We start from the raw sequence: 20,888 nt of genomic DNA, 5'->3' as shown, positions 1-20,888 counted from the left end.
ACTGTGATTTGTTGCACACTGAGAGAAACCAAATAGTCACAGCAGTGAGAGTCAGGATAATAAGCAAAGGATGGGCAAACCTGCAAAAGTCCACTCTCAGTATCTTGCAAATCTTGCACTTTACATTAACATCAAAGTCACAGATCCATAAAATTCTAAGGTGGCAACAACTCAGCTCTTCCCAATCCAGGCAAATAGATCCTTGGAGATAAGATATCTCCCAAGCTAGGTCTTCACTCAGATAACTGCTTCCCTATCTGTGTGATTTCCAGATAAATCCTGCTGTATAGAACTCTGCATGCTGGTCGGGACACTATTTTAAACAAGTATAAAACATGGAATTATACAGATTGAAAAATAAAGTACCTGGCAGAAAAGGTGGCAGGCAGAAGACTAAGTCTAACAGTAAAACTACAGGAGCTCAGCAACTTCCAGATTAATCTAGTCTAAAGAGCTGCATCCTGGAAATTGTCATTTGCTTGCTGCTGATGTGAGGAAAATCTAATACTGTGTACAGAATGGTAAGAGTATATTCTTATAGGTGTCTTTGCATGCCTAAGATGTATGTCTCTTTTATCAGTAAATCCTGAAGAATAGAATGGAAACAAACTGCAACAGCTCTTGGTCTGGGAAAAAAAATTCACATAACTTAAACACAGGAAGACATCATTCATATTATTGCTTAGTCAATATAAAAGATGCATAAAACAATATGCTATGGCTTGTGATTCCTCATGATCTGTGAAACAAAGAGGGGTGAGAGAAACTTTGCCAGAAGTGGACATCTAGTGATACCAGAGGAACTGAAGAATTGGAATCACTATTTTGAAAGGTTGTGGTAGTTGGAGGAGGTCCCTGATGTCTGAAAAGAGCTAAATGCAACATCCAGTTTAACACAGAACAAAAAGAATAGCCTGGCCAGCCTTTTGCTAATCTTTGGGAAGATTGTGGAATAAATCTACCCAGAAACCATTTGCAGGAAATGAAGAAGACAATGTCACTGGGAACAGCCAGCAGAGTGCTCTCAAGAGCAAACCTGATCCAACTGACTGCCTTTTATGATGAGGTGACTGGACCAGTAAATAAAGTACAGGGAAGGATGAGAGGATGTGGTGTAACCTACTGTTACTTTAGCAAGGTTTCCAACATGATTTCCTTAACGAACGATCTTTAGAGCTTCAAGAGGCATGGACTAGATAGGTGGACTATCTGCAATGCTGTCTAAAGAAAAGGATGAGAGGAAACCTCATGAAGTTCAAGAGAAGCAAGTATTAACTCCTGTACCTGGGATGGAGTGACACTATGAAACAGTACAGGCTGGGAGCTGACTGGATAGAAAGTTGTTTTTCAGCAATAAACCTTAGAGTCCTGGTGGACATCAATCTGAACACAAGTCAGCAATGTGTCCCTGGAGCAAAGGAGGGCAACAGCATCCTGAGCTGTATTAGTGAAAGTCTGGCCAGAAAGCTGAAGGATGTGATTAGTGAGACAGCAACTAGAGTACTGTGAGCTGTCCAGAACAAGATACACAATACCAAATTGAAGGGAGTGCAGTGCAGCTCCATCACAATGGTCAGGCAGGTTGAGGACAGGATGTAAGAGGCGATGTTGAAACAGCAGGGTTTGCTTAGTGTGAAGAAGAGGAGGCTAAGCTGGGGGAAAAAGGAGGACAGAACAATGAATTTTCCACCTTAACTATGCAGTGGGTAGCTACAGACAAGATAGTCATACTTGTCTTGGAGGGGCACAACAAAAGGATGAATGACAATGGACTCAAGCTGTAATGTGGAAAACTGATTAAATATCAATGGAAAAAAAAATTGTCAAACACTGGAACAGGTTGCCTAGCATGACTGGCAGCTCCATTCTCAGAGACACCAAGAAATCAACTGAACAAGTTCCTAAGCAACCTGATGTAACTTTGAAGCTAGCTTTGGGTAGGAGCTTGATGACCTTCAGGAGGTCATTAGAAAATAGGCCATGTTATGATTATGTGATTCCATCAGATAACCTTGTGTCCATTTGATGGGTAATTGTGACATCCCCAGCTCTTGTAAACTAATCTCTTATTCTTCCTCCCTTCTTTAATCACAATCAACAAACTAAACTTCTCTTTCCACCATGTCTGGGTAATCAGCCAACTCATTAATTCACTGTTCCCCCTGACACCTTAGTTCTTCCTCCTTTGCTGCACAAGAGGCATTATGTGTGTTTATTTTATGCTACAGTCTAAGACTCCTTCAGTTTAGAGGATCTAAAGGTCCTATATTGCACCAAAGTGGCCAGTAGTTTTTCAAAGAAAGAGCAAAGCACCATCACTAAAAAACTGCAGAGGCTCGTGGAGAAAAACCTGTTGGAGTGAATTTTAGCCAAAGGTTGAATAGAAAACATTGGGGCTTTCAGCAAAGAGATGGTTTCTCAGTGTTCCCTTCCAGGTATGTCTTCTTTGTACAAAGATGACTTATTCCAAAACCAGATGCTCACCAGCAGAACAGTTCACAGACCCTGAATTGTGACTAACTGCCTGCATCAAGAGGGAGTAATGGCACTACGACTGAATTCTGGAACATGAGACATTTACATGACAGTTACACACACAGAGCAAGACAAGGGCACTGCTTTGATGTCCTCAGAATGTTAGTATCTGCTTAATCACAAGCATATTAAAAAACTGCTTTAGTCAAAGATACTACATGTTCCTAAATTCCATATTTTTTAAAAGGGAACTTCTTGTATGACAGCTAGTAATACAAATAATTTCAAGACTTGTTAAGATCCCAGATAAATATATTAAGCTTTCTAGCTTAAAAAAAAAAAAAATAGAACTATTGAAGTAGGAAATGACAGGCTGTGATTTTTTTGATCAGTCTCTGTTCGTAGAAGCAGAGTAGCTTAGATCTGTAAAGAAGCAACTTGTTTTGGACTAATAATCAAAAGTCACTCTGTTTTTACGAGCACCAGTGACAGACCTGCACCAAATGCAGCAATCTTGCAGGGCTACTTTTACATCGGTCACAGTACTGCAACATTGGAAGCCACCTTCCAGCTATTAGGCTTGCAGTTGAGATGCTCATTAGGTACATGTGGATATAGACCAGACTCTGTAGATCCTGAAACCCATGAAACAATCTTCTATGTGCTAAATATTTTTGAAGTGAAAAGGCCATTTTCTTAAAGGCTTTTTCATGATTTCTGCGATATCATAATGTAGTTACACAGAACAAGTGAACTAGTGAAATACCTTCTGACTGGATGTGTTTTCTACCACTTTAGAAATCAACCTGGCTTTCTAAAAGTAAAAAAACAGAACCAGAAGAAGCCGTAGATTTTGTTATTCACAGCTCAGACTAACACATGAAGTAGCCACTTGTCTTCACCAGCAAGATGGTGGGATGTGTCTTCTCCCTCTTCATGTGGCTACCCAAGGACACTGGCCCTTAAATTAGAGTACTTGGGTAAAAATTTGTGTTATTATTCAAATCACCAATTTAAAATATGAAGACCAATGCAAATTCCAAGATTAGAGGATACCAGGAAAGGGCTAATTTGGAAGAAGTGGTTAGTGTATCTCAAGAGAGGCCACAGCTGCCCTTATTTGAGCCTTAGTGGGCTCAAACCTGCCCACTTACAGCTGAATTCCACTGAAGAAGGAGCCAAAGAGTCCGATCATGCCCAGGAATTCCACTCGACTCAGATTTCGGACGATGTACTCCTCACAGACGTTCGAGATGCCATAGAGCGTTGCTCCACCAAGGACTAAGAGGTCCCCTATCAGTTTATTTTCACCTAGGGATAAAAAAAAAAAAAAAAAAATCATAATGCCTCCAAACAACCTTCTTTGTCCAAACCCATTGCATGTTCTTCCCTGGAGATTTAATTCCTCAGTCACTACGTATCTGGGTTATCTGGGTTAATAAAATGAATGCAAATGTTCTGTCATTTGAACAATTTTCATGCAATACACCAGCCAAGTCTAGCAGAGACAAAGGGAGAGCTGAAAGACTTGTAAAAAAAAGTATAGAATCCAAGTGACACTCTTCAGAGACCAATCCTTTTTATTTTATTATTACTACTTTTTTCATCTTTGCAGAAAAAATGTGACTCAGCTCTATAGAGCAGTTTGCATCTCATCTTCAAATTTAACTAGTCTAAAACATGTTCAGTACTTAGATCTGAGGACAACTGAAAAATTCTGTGTACCTGTGAAATGAGTGAAGGAATCATTACAACCTAATACTGACCTCATTTTCACATGGAGCTGTTTGACAAGAAAGGGAAGAGGAAAGATGGGGTGTAGACAGGGTGATGATAATGACAGATTTTTAAAAGAAGTTCAATTAACACAGCAGTACCTAATGCATGCAAATAATAACAAAACGTATTTTCAATATCTCCAGGTATACAGAATTACTAAAACATTTTGTTATCAAAGACTGCTTGAAATCTTTTTAAGTCTTGGGAGATTTTATTATTGGGTGTTTGGGAGAGCTGCAGTGACATTTGATCAAGATCAAGTTCCAGCTTGAAAACTGAGGTCCCAGCTTTGCAAACTGGTGCATGCAATTCCCTCTGCACATATGGCTTGTTAAATTATTTCTACAAGAGCTACAGCTTCACAAAGCTGTCAGATATTGCTGCAGAACCATATTCTGAAAGGCTGGATATAATGGATTTTTCTTTGAAAAGTTTCAGAAATGTACTTCAGAAATGCTGAAGTACTAAACTGCATTTTTTAAGAAGAAAGCTAGTTTCCTTTTAAAATACTGTGATTTAGTTTTTATGTCCCTGCCTTTTAAAGCTTTATTTCGATTGATTTGTAAAATATACACTGCAGCAAATAAAAATGGAAACCAAACATTCTGATTGGTTCAAAACCAGCATTTCAACGTTTTTCTTTAAGGAGTTCTTTTAAGCCTTCAGTTATCATTTCAAAGTGTAGTGCTGAAATTTCTATGGAGAAGAAATTGATGATAATAAAAATGGTCATAAGAGGACAGACGAAGGGTTCATTAATCCTGCCTCCAATACTGGGTATAAGCACCAGAAAAGTATCAGTTGTTTAAGGACAATAGGGATGGAGTAAAGTGTAAAATATTCCCAGTAATGCTCTCTTAGTTTCCAACTAAGTTTCCAACAAAGTTTCCAACATTTTTCAGCTCAGATGAGAGGTGGCTTCTGTGTATTTAACTAGCATTTCTAGATTTGTTTTTGTATACTCATCCAGCCTTTCACTGAATTTCTGTTCTGAATGTTTATTGACTGGCAACGCTTATATTTGACCATTAATCCTTTTATGATTTGGTTGTTTTGTTGTTGGTATTTTGTTTTGGTTTGGTTTTTTCTTTTTTTTTTTTTCCTTATTTTAGTCCTCTTTTGCAATCAGTAATGGAAGATGTTCTTAATTTAAAATAACCATCAGCACTTTACAAAACTTATTCATACCCCGATGCATTTCATATTTCACAGTGGCTCCATTGATTCCTCACTGAGCTCACTTATTTGGTATTTATTGCAGCTACTCACTGACACTTCAGGGAAGTATTGCTGAAAAAGCTTTTGACCTTAGAACTTCTGCTGGGACGAAAATACCAACCCTTTGCATCTGTGAAACAAAAGCAGCTCAGAGGCTGAGCATTTTCACACAGATGGGATGGCCTCAAGCATCACACCCTGATAGCTCTTCCCAAAGAGCTCTCATGCTGAGTGTGAGCCTCAACCTTCAGGGCTTTCCCAGAAGAGGGAGCTGAGATCTGTTCAGAGCACCAGACTGACACTGGAACCTCTCCTGGTGCTCAGCAGCACAGGGTGGCTGAGGAGAGCATAAACAAACAGGGAAGTACAAAGGGACTTTTATCAGCCAGTTCTCAGTAGATTAGGCATTTTCTGAGATAGAAGTTGCATTAGAATATCAAATTTAATAAACTTTGAGGGATTCTTCATCAATTTGTGTAAAATCCGTGTATTTTTGTCTACTATTAATAAGTATATCATGCTTTCAACTTTTATGCTGGATACCTTAAAAATGTATTAGTCATCCCATAATTTTCTGAGAAATATTTAAAAATCACTGTATTGACCCCCTCCATATCACTGAAGACTTTATATACCTTTACAGTCTCTTTCTTGCCTTTTCTGAGAGATGGAATATCCTAGTCTGGCTACTGCCTCTTTATCCAAATCCATTTTATGCCCTTGAACAGTCTGCTCACCTTTCTCCAAAGTTCATACAGGCTTATTTTCCAATGACTTCTTTTTGAGATGCAGTGATTAGAATAATACACGGCACTCAAGGATTTAGTACATCAAAACTTTATATGCTGGCGCAAAAATGTTGTAAAAGATGTTTTTTTATTTCTTTCCTAGCAATTACTATTCCAGTTGTCCACAGCCTTGTCTTTGCCTTTCTGGAGAAAACTTACTTAACAGCTATACCCATGCTTTAGTAATAAACATGGCAGATATCATCTAATTACTGCAGTTGGATGGCAAAGTGTCAGCATTCTTCAATCTGTTCTTTGTCTGCTTCCACTGTCCCACATGCTCCTGCTGACCCACAGCTCACCAGCTCAAGCATGTTACTCTCCAGACTGCTGGGACACAGGATGTTTCTTCTGGAGCCCTGGTTTGAAATCCCAATCCCTCAGAAATCAGCCATTCCAAACACAGATTTGGCTGGCTGATTACACAGCACAGAGTTTACTATTTCTTTCTCAGCTGGGCCAGGGCTCTGTACTTCTGGAGGAGACCAGTAACTAAAACTCTCCTTTCAGGATTAAGGACAGAGATAAAAGGGGGCAGGGAGATATGGCGAGCACTGTCAAAAACTCCCTTGTTTTATTTAGTAGCATTCTGGCAAACACAGTTTTTACAGCACTCGCATTTGTATTCAGAAAGCTGAGTCAAGAATTTTAAATCCCAGTGTATTATGCTCTGCTCACAATTCAGTGCTCTTAATTAAGAATGAAAACTGTGCCTAATTGACAATCTTTGAAAAGAATTTCCAGCCTTCCCACATCATTTGGCTTGGCGCTAGAGAAATCAATGTGACAGGGGAAGTTGATCGATGAAATCTAACTCTGTCTGGTCTGCATTAATAGATACACACACATTATTCATATGATGCCACACATTAAAAAAAGGAACATTTTACACGTAAGGAGGTTCTTTACAAAAACATTACAGTCAAGTCCCAAAGCTTTAGTATGAGACTGTGTGCTAAACCCACCTGATAGTATATAGACACCCAACTGGTGTATTTTAGCCCCTACCATGTGACCCCACCTCTGTAGAAAAACTAGGAAAGTTGAGAAGTAAGAGCACACAGTGGATGTGAGAGTTGCTTATGACTCAGAAATGTAGCCAATTTGGAAAGGAAGATATTGCAGTCAAACAGCTAAGCCAAAAGAGAACAAAACTGCAAACATTTAGCTTGTCCCCCTAGCTTGCAGAGGGTGACTTGTGTTTTAAGACCAGGGCCCAAGAAAACTGTTTGCAGCACTGCTGACTTTTAAGTGTTGACCCCTTTTTGCCCTTCTGACAGAGTGACAACTCTGAACACTCCAGTGCATTGGATCCACCAAGGTACAGAATTTCTTGCCAAATTTCCCCCTTTTTTGGCCCCAGTCTGACACATGCTGGTCAATGGCTTCTCTGAACAGAGCTTGGCCATACAACCCATTCATTGTCACTGACCTGCTCCTTGCTGTCTCCCAACGAGGACATCAGCTCCTGCCATGCAGCCCATGCCCAGAATGCAGACCACAATCCCAATGAAATGCACTGCCTTGTATCGTACCAGTAAGAAGAACCAGGAGAGGAGTATCACCACTGGGATGACAAAACAGTCTAGGAGCTGCCAAAACAGAGAACAAAAATCAAGAACACATCAACCTGACAATACTTTGCCTTAAAATACTGGGACAGATTCTAACAGAGGGTTATTTAGTTTGTGATGGCACTTTCTACCAAGAGAAAGTGTATTCAAGAGACTCTTCATACATCAGACACAGGGGTAAGACTGTCCATAACAATTCCACAAATCCAGGAGAGCTGTTGCTCTATAACACTCAAACACACTGCTCTTGGATTCAGATGCATATTTCAAAGCCATGGGAAGAAAACCTGGGCCAAAAGAGAGTCACACCACTCCATCTGGTCCTCACCTCTGGTGATTAATAGACAGGGACTGAAGGTAATTTCCCTGCAGTCTAGACATATGCTTTGATTCAGTCATTTCAGGTCGAGATAATCAGAATGTTCAAAACACACAAGTTGACCAGATTTATTAAATCTGTCTATAGAAATCAGGGGTTTGCTGCATGCAGAATGCTCATGAAAATCTGGCCCCTGCCGTGACTGTTATCTCTGTGAAAACAGAGTCCCATATGCCTTTGAAAGAAAAAAACCCAAAACCCCATCTTGTGTGCAGTGCAAGAAACTCAGTCTTCTTGCCAATGTACCCTTGGAAAGAGCTGTCTCAAAGAAATGTTATGAAACACAATTTTTAATTGTTTGGGTTTTTTTCGAGCCATCAAGCTATAGGCCCAGAGAAGATGTGATAAAAAAAGAAATGCACCAAATGTTCATAAGAGGACCTTCAGATTTTCAAATTAAAATATATTTTAGAACCTAAACTAACTGCATGTCACCAGGAAACAAAAATCCTGTATAAGAAACACATAGAGAAACTTGACTTTAATCCCACTTCTTAAAAGGATATAGGCAATGAAGAGTTGCAATTCTGTAGACTAATGATGGGATTTAACAAATTGTGCAGGATACACTACTGTTCAATGCCCATTAATACAGCATGCACCAAAATTATATGACATGCATCTTCTTCCTAATGAAAAGGAAGGAGAACCGTGAACTGTGTCTATAGTTCTGAAAAAAGACACTCCAGATATTGTTACACTTATTTTAGATTTTGTTGTTTGATTTTTCTTCCCTTTGAACTCATCACATGTTACTTTCTTTCTTAGTGGGATTTTACACTAAGGACACCATTATCAAATAAAGATCAAACCCCCTTTAGCTTCTTTGTCCATCCATGTGCTATTTAAAGAAAGAAAGATTTTTGGATTATTCCAAGAATTTTAGTGCTCAGAAAGCTATTTTTTGCATGTGAGATACATACATAATCAACATTATATTTGTGAGATCAGCAAAAATAAAAAAAACCCAATTTTTGGACTGAGAATAATTCCCCTGAAACTTCCTTTGAAAAACAGGAGTGTGCAGTGAAAACAAAGATTTCCCAGAAAGTGAGAGGCAAAAGGCTTCGGAGGAAAACTGGTTTATCAGTGGGACCATGCTGTTCTTTGCAGGCTTAAACAGTCCCAAAGAGCTGCAGAACAGATGAGGGAAATTACAAATGGGAATGGTTGATGCTAAAAGCAGGTTCTGCATTTAAAGTGAGAGCTAGTCATCTAAAAGTCATGGTCAGGCCTCTTTACTGGCAGAACACAAAAAACTCACAGCTATCCCTGAAGGTTTGGATGCCTCTGGCACGTTCCCTCCCAGTGGGCATTGAACAGGTGACTTTAACTTACTGTTTTCTGACCTCACCACAGATTTCCGCCACGTAATGTGTGGCTACAAATAGATGGAGGCTCTTTCTTTAGCAGAAATCCCATGGAGAATCACAGAATCATAAAATTGTAGAAGGATATGGATGGGAAGGGACCTTGAAGATGACCCAGTTCCGAGCCCCTGCCAAGGGCAGAAACAGCTTCCACCAGACCAGGTTGTTCAAAGCTCCATCCAACTTGGCCTGGAACCCTCCCAGAGATGGAGCATCCACAGCTCCTCTGGGAAGCCTGTTCCAGTGCCCTACCATCCTATCAGGGAATAATCTCTTCCTACTGTCTAATCTAATCCTGCACTCCCCCAGTTTAAAGCCCTTACCCCTTGTCCTGTCACTACTTGTCATTACTGAAGTCCCTCTCCAGCTCTCCTGCTGACCTCTTTAGGCACTGAAATGCTGCTACAAGGTCACCTCAGAGTTTTCTCCATTCTGAGCAATCCCAATTTGCTCAGCCTTTCTTCAGAGGAGAGGTGTTTTGTTCCTCTAATCATCTTTGTGGCCACCTCTGGACTTGCTTCAAATTCTATGGATTTCCTGTGGGCCCCAGAGTTGGATGCAGTATTCCAGGTGGTGCTTCATCAGAGTGGAGCAGAGGGACAACAAGGAGCAAGGAACACAAGTTACACTGGGAAAGGTTTCATCTCAATAAAGAAAGAACTTGTTTTACAGTGAGCAAACTCCACAGAGACAAGGTAGGGTCACCAGATACTTTCAAGACATGACTGGGCATGGTACTAAATAATCTCATCTAGGCTCCCTTTCACACAAAAGGCTGGACCAGCTTGGAGGGGTCTCCCAAGCTGGGCTGTTCTATGAGTCTAAATTATTCTGAGTTCAAAAATGGCTTGTACCTGCCCCATGTGTACTTCAACAGGCAAATTCCCACTAACAGTTTTCTAGAGGAAGATTTTAAAAATTCCTCTCATTCCATAAATATTTAAACATACCTATGCTTTCAGATATGTGAATGGTTGTCTTTTAAGCAGTAACATGAAAGGATGTGTGAACAGAGCCTTTCACAAATAAACAATGCTGATAACAGCTAGAAAATGCCTCCTTGGGGTGGCAGTCCAAAGTCTAATTCACAAATTGTTATTTGGAATCCTGCAGCATCAATAGATACAAACATGACATATAATTCTTAAACTGTACTTAGTTTATACCTTTAATTAAACAATGAGGTAGGCAACAATAAATTAGATTACTACAATGTAACCAATAAGATAACTTAGAGAATATTACCTAACTCTTTTTCAGGTATTGCTTTAAATTTCACTTCTCTAGGACTAAATTCACCCTGCCTTTCTTTTTTTCCTCAGATTATCTGGTCTAGTAGAAGAAAAAATGTACATGCATTCCTCAGACAAAATATTTGAGATTGAGGATTACCTCATCTGCAACATGGCTTTTTTATTGATGGGAGGTTTTGCCTTTTTTTCTTTCTTTGTTATTAATTATTTCAGCTATTAAGAAAACATATTATACCTAATTGTAATTTTTCTGTCTATAAAGCTTTTACAGTACAGATTATTCTTAGCTGAATTTCATTTATAGTACATAAAGGTCAGTTGTTTTTCAGTATTTCTCAAATAATTATCTTTGATCTTATCCTTTCTTTTAATTGTTTATTTGAAAGGTACTACCTATACCCTGTCATTAAGGTAAATTAATGACTTGTCTGATTTTCATCAACATTCCTTTTAATCGGAGAAGTTATTATATCTCACTAACCTAAAAAAACCCCATATTTCCTATGTTGCCATAGGGTGGTGCAGACCATGTTCTTTGACACTGCTGTGTTTTTTTGTGTCTTTCTTCAGTCGCAGCTCTGATTGGGGCTGCTTGAGAAGGCAGGATACAAAAATATGTATTCTATTGCTATACTGTCCTATAAGACACTTCTTTTTACTATAAGAATGTTACGTTGTTGTAGAAATTGATTATTACTTGACTGTAAAAGATACCACACTGCATACAAGTCTGTTGATGGAACACAAAGCTGAAATCTATTTCCTCTGATTACTTGCTTGTTAAATTATTATACTTGTGAATCAAAGACAAATACTCTCTTGCTAACAGTAAAAATCCAGTCTCTGGTCTCACAAATTCAGCATGTCTCTGCATATCTACAGCAAGAATGTTCTGTTAAATCACTGGAAGGGAGAGCTGGCAAGCTTTAGAAGAAAGGTCTGTAATACAGAGTGTGAACTGCTGATCTGCAGTGATATCAGAAAGAAAAAAGCTGGTCAGCAAACTCCCTATGGGAACAGCTGAGCTGAATCTTCCTTTTTAAACATTCATTGGATATTACTCCCCCCAGTTATAAGCCCTTTTTTTTCACATTAGGGGTTTCTCATTAGTGCTGCCCTCCAGCAAATCATGTGGATCAGCTGCACTCTCTACTTACACTGCTCTCCAGAGCAGAGGGATCACTAAAATCAGTGTCCTACCCATCAAACGTTGCATGGTCAACTGCACATGATGGCTACAGAATTTCAGCATGTGACCTGGAAATTTTAATACAACAGCAAGTGCTATATCCAGTAAGAGACACAGCTTCTGTTATCTACTTACTTTGTTTTTTAAAAAGGAAGAATGGGTTTGCAGCCCGTCCAAGGGCTTTTCCTCCTGCTTTCACACCACTTTCACAATACCACACACCCTTGATTCAACACCAGCAGGTGAGATGTGAACCCTCACAGAGCTGGATGCCAGCTGCCAGGGGAGCTGTGTTGCAATTACTCTGCCCTGCAACCAAAATCTGCAGGAAAGGTGTGGATGCTGGCAGCATCTCTGACAGGGTTATTTCAAGTAATTCAAATAAAAAATGAGTGTTGTTTTTATCTTGCATGTATCTATTTGCTACCTCATCACAACTTTACCACTTTCTTGTATGGCTTTTATTTAATCACAAAATTAATATGAAACCATTGACTCTTCATTCAGTTAAAATGTACAGGTAGGGAGACTGGTGAAAGAACCAGTGAAGTAATTTGGTTTAAAAAATGTACAAACATGCATTTCCACAATGTGGAAAAAACAAAAGCCACAAGACTGCTCCCAGTCTTCTCCACTTTGCCTACAAGATCTCAATTTTTTTTTTTTCTTGATGCTTCTAGAACTGTTCCTCTCAATTTCTTTAATCTTTAATTCTTTAATCTGTTCTCAGTGGAAACTCACTTAAAACTTTGACTAATGAAAGACCTTCACCTCTCTTTGACTTGTATGTATCAAAAGCTGAGATGAGGAATCTCACAGCTTCAGCTTTCTGAGTACATAGAAGGAGTTTAGTGTCTTCTTGAAGTTATGTTAAATGAAAGGTGGTGGTCACATCCAACCCACATTCCTCTGCTCTGAACTCTCTACACAAGGACATGCTTTACTACCAACATGAATAATCACACCTTCACTCCTTTAAAAAATACCTCTTCATCTCTTCTTCGGACATGAACTCCAGCTGTGCTTATACAGATCTGCTCAGACACCAGGAAAACTGACCAACAAACTGACCAAATGGTCTTTCCTTTAATTGACTTTTTCCTCTGATTCTACATGCCATTGTCACAAAAAGATCATTGTGAGACAGTTCTGCCAGCAGTCGTGTTTCTGCAGAATCTCCCCCATTTTCTGTTTAGCTTCTCTTAAAGTAAGATGACTGGATAAGGCAGACGATTTTCCCAAGGTTACTCATCAGAAACTTCTCCATGTCATCACCTGCTGTAGCCTATGTGGGGGATGAGATCCCTGCCTAAGAAAATTCATGGATGTCTCCTACAGGAAAACCTCTGCTTTTGCATGCCACCTGCCAGAATATGCAAAATGGGCACAGGAGGCCAGAAACTCTGCTCATGTAATGGACACTGAATTTAATGGGATTTTGCATATCTATGCTAGCAAAAAGTTTGGCTCTGGGTGAATTTTGCCAGGACAAGCAGGAGCTCTGGATACTGGCTTCAAACCCACATGCAGAGACCATGGATACTGTAGGGCCTGGTTGGCACAGCACAGATATGTAACAAGTTAAAGACAACAGTAACTTGAAGTCTGATAATAAACTGGATACAAGATAGCTTCTCACAGCATAAATGTATAGTATGCAACACTTCTGCAAAATGCTGATCTGCAAACTTTATTAACATTGCACTATTTCCTCACTGCCCTGAAGCAGAACAGGAAAGTATGGTCAATCTTACATTCATAGGGTGGGAGGAGGAAGCAAAGAAGTGGAATTTATCTCTGCTTTTGGGATAATTCACATTAGCAGACACCAGACAAAGTGGATCAACAACTTCAACATTGCATATGCCCTGCTGCCCACCTCCCAGATTCGCTTCAAAACCATCTCAAAGCTTCTGCCTCAATGTACTTTGAGTCCACAGGGACCAAGAACAAAGTGAAGTCTATTGCCATCCAGCCCTCCTATAATAAGCACTTACTGCTGACTCCTTTCCTTTTCTGGTGGCAGTTGTTGAGATATGAGAACTGCCAGAGGTAATTGGAAGTGTAATGTACTGCTGAGCCTTGCAGTGATCTAAGAGTAGTTGAGAACATCAGCATCATAGCTTTATAGCCTGTCTCCTGGTGTCTATAAATCCCAGCTTTTACTACCTTTGTTTTCATCATGCCAATCAAAGGCTTGATTGCCCAAGGAATAAATTACCAGACAAATCGCTATTTGGAAACGTCTCTCTCTCCTTGACAGTGCCTCTCTTCCTGTGACATTGTGTGCACACTCTGCAGTACTATTGTTCAAAGTGTTGCAGAAATAATCCAGATTTCTGTGTGATGTCATCACATAGAAAAAGGACAACCTCTAGAGAGTGGAACATGAGTGTAATACAGAGATGATAGAACAATGCATTGGAGCAAGGAGAGCTAACTAATTTATGGAGAAGGGTGAGGGCAGTCTGCCTCATAATACAGGTTGATATGATGAAAAAGCAAGTATAGGCAGAAAAGGTTACAATTGTTAGTATATAACAAGCTTAGTTGAAGACACTACGGATTTGGGAGGAAGTATGTGTGTGGTACACTGTAAGTGCAGTACAAGCAAGTTGAAGTTAAAACATGGTTTCAAGGAAATTTAATATCTAGATCTAAATAACTGCTATAACTTCTGAATCTTTTAATTCTCTCGGGGGAAAGCAGTTTTATCTGCTGTGAAAAACTGTCTCTAACAGTATTTAAAACATCCTTCTTGAATAGTTATTAAACCTTCCACTGGCCTACACCAGGGTTGCTGTAAAACCCATTAGGATAAATACGACACACATTACCACAGGCAGTCCTGAAAGTTAAGCACATAGCTTTTAAAACAAGTCCATGGGACCAGGTGCTAGTGTACAAGGGAGTGCTTAGTGTACATTCTGTATCTGGTACAGCTGACATGCAAGAAGGCTGAAAAATGTCAGAGTAATACAACAAACAGAAACTAAAGATCATTTCACAAGTTTGGGCCATCTGGGGAATCAATACACAAAGGCTGATAACATTAAGTATGACTGGTGTCTGGTACTTCTCAAAATAGGTGAGTTTGGATATCAAATTGATCCACTTACAAACTCCTGTGCCTTTTAACTTATGTTTTCTATACTCAGTTTTTTTTCCTAAGGAACAGTTTTCATGTACTAACCTGAGCATTTGCAGGGACACAGGATGCTTGAGTTACCATCCCCTCAGCTGAGATGGAGTTAAGTCAAGCCCTTTCTGTGGGCCACTGCTTTAAAAGCTATGACTTTATGAAAAAGGTGGCTCCACACTTACTATTTGGAAAGCACTCCAGGCTTTCTGCAAGCACCTGAGGTGTGCTAAGATCTTATCTAACAAATTGAGTTCTTTGGGGTACCTTGGTGCAGGAATACTTAGCCTTCAAGTTTTTTAACGGAGGCAGGTATTTAGGTATCTATCTGCATCAACACAGAATCACTCTGGACATGCAAAGAACCAGAGCTTAAAGTTACCAAAGAAGCAACTTGATAGGTTCAAGCATGTTTTTATGCACCAAGATCGTGCTCTGAGCAGCAAGAGAAGGGATAATAGATGACCACAACATTTCAGATTTGTAGACAATTAGATGTGAGTTTCTTGCATTGTTCCATTGAACCAAGTTGTCTTTGGACTGGACTGCTGGTGCCAAAAAAGGGTAACTTGGATTTTATCCTTAGCAAATGACCTACACCTTGATGACTGAAATATAAATGGTGCATTGATTTTTCAATCTAAATTCTATGCTACATAATTTGTAAGGGAGGTATTTTACTTGTTTGTTGGGGCTTTTTTAAAGAGGAAAATTATGTGTTTCTAGGCTTCACAGTACTTTGCTTTCATCTTATGATGAAACTTACTGCCACATTCTCAGATAGTAATTATAGAGTACATGAGGGTTTGAAATAATCAGAAGCATGTCCAAAAGTAAAGGTTAGATACCATATTCATTTCTAATTTGTGCCTACGTGTTCTCATTCACTATGAATCTGAAGGCATTTGGAGAAAGACATGTAGGAAGGTTTATTAGAAAATCCTGTTTTCCCAGATCAAAGCCAAAGGAGAATCTTAAAATACAGGAAAATTTGGGTGTGAAACACTGAGAAAAAGTAGGGCACCATTTTCAGTCTTTTCATGGAATCATGATGAAATAATACCAAATACTTAAAAAAACAAAAAAATGGAGTAAAAACTAGAAACTCTGAAAGTTCCAAGAGTGTAAAGCTACTTGGAAAACAAAGCTGTTGAATGCTATGAGTTTTTTGGTGAAGCTGAAATCAAAGCATTTGCAAAAAAGGTGCATTTTTACTGTTAAGCTTTGGCTTTCTCCTGGGACCAGTGTGATGTGGTTTTGCCTAAAAGCATCACAAGCACTGTACACTTGCATGTTAGTTTTGCATGAGGGAGCAGGGATGTCATGTGGAAAAAAGGATGTGCTCTAAAACTCATTTCCTACCAAAATGGTCCGTGTACCGGCACTATAAAAAGACTGCAAAACTTCTCATTTACTCAAATGACAATTTTAAAAACTCTTACATTTTCTCCATCAGAAAAACCTCAATGTACATCCTGTTGAGTATAAAATTCCCCAGAATTGACTTGAAGGGCTCAATTTTCAGTCTAATATATACACAAGCATAACTCTCACAGCCCTCAGTCAAAGCCATGCTGATTTGTAGCAGGCAGCAATATCTTCTTGGGTCTCAGTTCTGAAAGGATTTGAACAATTTTTGCTATGTGCCAGCAAGCATTTATAGCCTCACAGGTAGAGCTCCTGCAGGATCAGGCCTTTTAGGACAGAGAGCTCCTTTCTCTTGAGAGTCCTGTTTGCTTCTTCAAAAATCAGATTCTAGGAAAAGCTTTCTTTGCTTCATCTTTTATTTTCCACTCTTTTCAGTCTTCATTTCATACCATGACACACTTAGACCAATGATGAATAATTCCCTCAGCTGCTTCTGTTTCTTCTTCAAATGAAATAGAGTGTTTGGCTACATTTCAGAAAATGTAGCCATTTTATTTGATTCAACATCTTAATGCATTACCTCATACTTGTCCCATTCTCATAGTCTCTTTGGCCTTGTCACTTTTTATATTAGGGCATGAAATGAATTTAAAATGCAGCAGGTATTCCCAGTCACTCCACATGCATCCCAGCAAACAAGAACAACTATGGGAAAAGGTGACCCTTTATTCACACCAAGCCTGGGAAAAAGCTTGACAGAATTTGAGTTCCTACCTGTTCCTTCTTTCAAGCTGGGAAAGAAACCAGAACTCTGTTGTAATTTTGATGTGGAAGAAGTCTAAAAATGGACATGGCATTGTCTGTGCCCTCTGACAGTTCTCCTCTGACACTCCTCTCTCTCTCTCTGTTTAAAAGAACGTGGATGATTTTAGCTAACAGATTCCCTGTCGAGGCACAGGCAATGCCCTTGTACTCTCCTGCCTGCTTCCCTATCACCCTGTAACTTTAGATCTCTTGACACAATACAATAAAGGCCATGCTCATTGCATTGCTGGCTGGAGGATCTGCATCTTCTGGAAGTGGGGGTTCACAGGTGGCCTGGCCAGATGAACCTTTGATACGCGCTTGTTGCTGGCTTTGGGAGATGGGATTCAATGGCCCCCATCATCCTGCTCAGTCCACTATTTATACTTGCTGGTAGTTAATCACACAAAAGAAGCAATTCAGTTTGCTTTTCTCTTCGAGGTTTTAGTGGCTGTAAAATCAGAGAATATGAGGTTTATGTGGATTTAAGTTTTATTCTATACTAAGTAATCAGATTTGGAAAAGTGTTGAAAACAATATTACATTGTCTGGGCATGATTCAAAGAATCCTCAAACCCAGATTCTGATGCCAGAGGCACTTGTGAATATTTAGCATAAACTTCACATTCAAATTTCTTGAATTCATAGTTTACTTCTATTTTTGCTTCTTATTCAGCTAAAAAAGCTCAGGATTTTCCAACACTGTTTTTCAGCTGTGGAAGAAATGTACTCTTAATTAGCTTTGATCCTGCAAAACATTAACTGCTGCTCCTTTATTTTATTAGCTCTAATGCAAACTTCAGGCAAGTAAGATGTAAAATACATTGAACACTACCCAGTGTTGCTCAGTTATTTAAAAACAATGTAAAGAGGCATAAGGCTTGTTTTAGACCAAGTAGCAATGAAGTACATGATGATTTCCCAAGACAGACAATTTCCAGTATCTTAAGAATGTTTCTCTCATTCAGCTTTCCACATAAATGGGAAGATGCCTGATTCTTTTGTGTTTTTATATATAAAATATCCAGATTGTATCTTTGAAGAAATAGGTAGCCTAGCTTCTGTCCACTGCACATATTATCCTTTAGCAGGGACTATACTTTTTGATAGCTGCAGTTAAGCTGTTACATAACACATCTAAAGGCTTGCTTTGAAGTAGGACTTTCTCACAAAAACTGCATTCATTTTACTTAATAACAACTTTTGCACCCTGATCTAATGATGGGATCCTAAGCATCCTCTACTTGGTTTGCTTGGCAAGGCTGTGACAGTAGTGGGGGCCACAGGGGTGGCTTCTCTGAGAAGCAGCTAGATTTTGACAGAGCCAATACCAGCTGTCTCCAAGATGGACCCGCTGCTGGCCAAGGCTGAGCCCATGAGTGACAGTGGTAACACCTCTGGGATAACACAGATAAGTAGGGAGAAGAAAAAGCAACAGAGTCTGCAGCCAGAGAGAGGGGTGAGAACATGTGAGAGCAGCAGCCCTGCAGACACCAAGAGCAGTGCAGAAGGAAGGGAGGAGGTGCTCCAGGCACCAGAGCAGAGATTCCCTTGCTGCTCATGGTCACCTGCTGTCCAGACAGGGCAACCCACCACATACATTTAGAAACTCAGATCTAATTAAGGAATCCTAAAAGAAATGCTTGTGTTTTCTGCAAGTACAATACAAAGTGAGAAAAGCATTTCAGCCAATCTAAAAATATTTCCTCAAAGGAAAAAATTATGTAGATAATGAAAAAATGTGATTATGAATGCTTTAGCACAGAGAACTAAAATTAAAGTCAGAATGTTTTGTATAGTTTGGAAGATACTGAATAATAAAAACAGTTCAATATGAAAAAATGTGTCTTACAAGTCAGCATTAAAAAGTACACAAGTCAGAGGCACCAATTAGCTATTGGTTGACTGAAGCAAATGGATGAAATCCCACTGACCCCACTGGACCTATTATCTTACCTCAAAGGAGGAAATCCTTTGAGTCCTTACCTGCACACTGGTAAGAGTTGTGTATTGATAAGCTTTGACTACCAGGTAGTTGGCTTCTATATCTATTATTCCCAGGATCATGTACTTCCACCATCTTCTCTTCAAAATTGCCAGCAAGTTTTCTTCTCCTGTGGTAATAAATAAGAGCAATTATGTAGGAGTTAGGTTTACATGGCCCAAATACCTGCCTGTCCAGAAAAATTATCTAGATCTCTTGCATTTACACTCAGCAGTGAAAGCCACCATATACAAAGAGATATTGCAAGGAAGTGAAAACTAACACACCCTATTTGTCCAGCAGATATTAAAAGAGCAGCCTGGCAAAGTAATATGTGAGGGTCAGACACTGACACTTCACTTAAGATGTAAACATCAGCAAGAAAAACAAATGTAGCTTGAGCAGACCAGGTATGTGTTCTACCTTTATTTTTATATATATATATATATGAGTGCACATATAAAGTGCTAAAGAATGGAGCAGTTTATACATTTATACTTTCCATACACACTGATAAAATGCTGTATGTTGCACATATCATGCAACAGGTTTTTTTGCCAGAGTGGGAGATTATCAGTATTTTTAAATATGACAGAATATTAGAGCAGGAGAGTAACAGCATCACATTTGGGCATATAACAGATTCTGTTCCAAGGATGGTTATTCTGATCCTAGAGGTTCAAAGTATCAGACTTGTTTGTAGAAAGGCTGCACTGAGACCAATTTTGGGTGACAGCTGCTCTGCTCCCAGATTCTTTTTCCTTAAGTAGGCAGGTTTGCTGCCTTCTATGGGAACCCTGTCAATCACCCAGTATTTAATCTTCACCACTTGAAAACTGACACTACAATACAGCCTGCAGATCAAACCCACAACTTTCAAAAGGTCAAAGCATTCCTCATGGCAGACTAGGGATTATTGTTGTTCTCCATTCAAACAGTTCATTAATGAGGGTGGGCAAACCTGTAACTTATTTGCATTACAGTAAGTTCCATACATGATGAGACCTCACAGTGAAAGGGGCAGACTGTGACTGAATACTGTGTGACTGGAGGTCCTTCAGAGTCTGTAAGCCTAAAAAGGAATCTAAGTAGGGTTTACTTGTACTGTCAAAGTACTATGAATAGTATTTGAAACTTTCTAAGCAAACCCCACCATCCTGAGATTTTTTTCATATTGCTGTAGCTTTTCTAAGTGCCTGTGATCATCAAATGGGTGATGGAAAACACAGAAGAAAAGGATCATTATTGTCCATTGTCACCAAAACTTGCTCAGGCTTCCCAATTCTCCTTCATCATTTTCCTTCATTGCATGTATGTTCACTCTCTGGTTCAAACAGACCCAGTGGTATTTGGGCTGCTGTATCATGGCAGAAACATCAGGCTCTCTATAGCACAGGTATCTCAGATCTTATAAGACTTAAACACAGAAAAACAGATAACTACTTCAAAAGTTAATTCAAAAATCATAGCTGCCAAAGCTTGGACCTGATGAGCGACTTGAATGGGTATTTACCTAAGCAAAGCATCTGAATCATTTCATGTTTGTTCATTAACAGGTGCTCACACAT

At 39.3% G+C, this 20,888-nt stretch overlaps 1 protein-coding gene across 1 annotated transcript in view; it reads right to left on the bottom strand.

The window, feature by feature from the left end:
• SLC35F1 (solute carrier family 35 member F1) overlaps nucleotides 1-20,888 on the bottom strand; it is a 217,380-nt gene that overhangs the window by 26,523 nt on the left and 169,969 nt on the right. Inside the window, exons 3-5 of the mRNA XM_079299316.1 lie at nucleotides 19,323-19,450; nucleotides 7,693-7,852; nucleotides 3,630-3,786 (exon numbers count right to left, since the gene is read on the bottom strand). Of these exons, the coding sequence (XP_079155442.1) occupies nucleotides 3,630-3,786; nucleotides 7,693-7,852; nucleotides 19,323-19,450 (445 nt within the window). The remainder of the gene's footprint in view (nucleotides 1-3,629; nucleotides 3,787-7,692; nucleotides 7,853-19,322; nucleotides 19,451-20,888) is intronic.

Source organism: Erithacus rubecula (genome assembly GCF_903797595.1).
Source record: "Erithacus rubecula genome assembly, chromosome: 2".
NCBI classification, from domain to species: Eukaryota; Metazoa; Chordata; class Aves; order Passeriformes; family Muscicapidae; genus Erithacus; species Erithacus rubecula.
The sequence above is the reverse complement of the archived record's forward strand: the minus strand, read 5'-3'. Positions and strand labels throughout refer to the sequence as shown.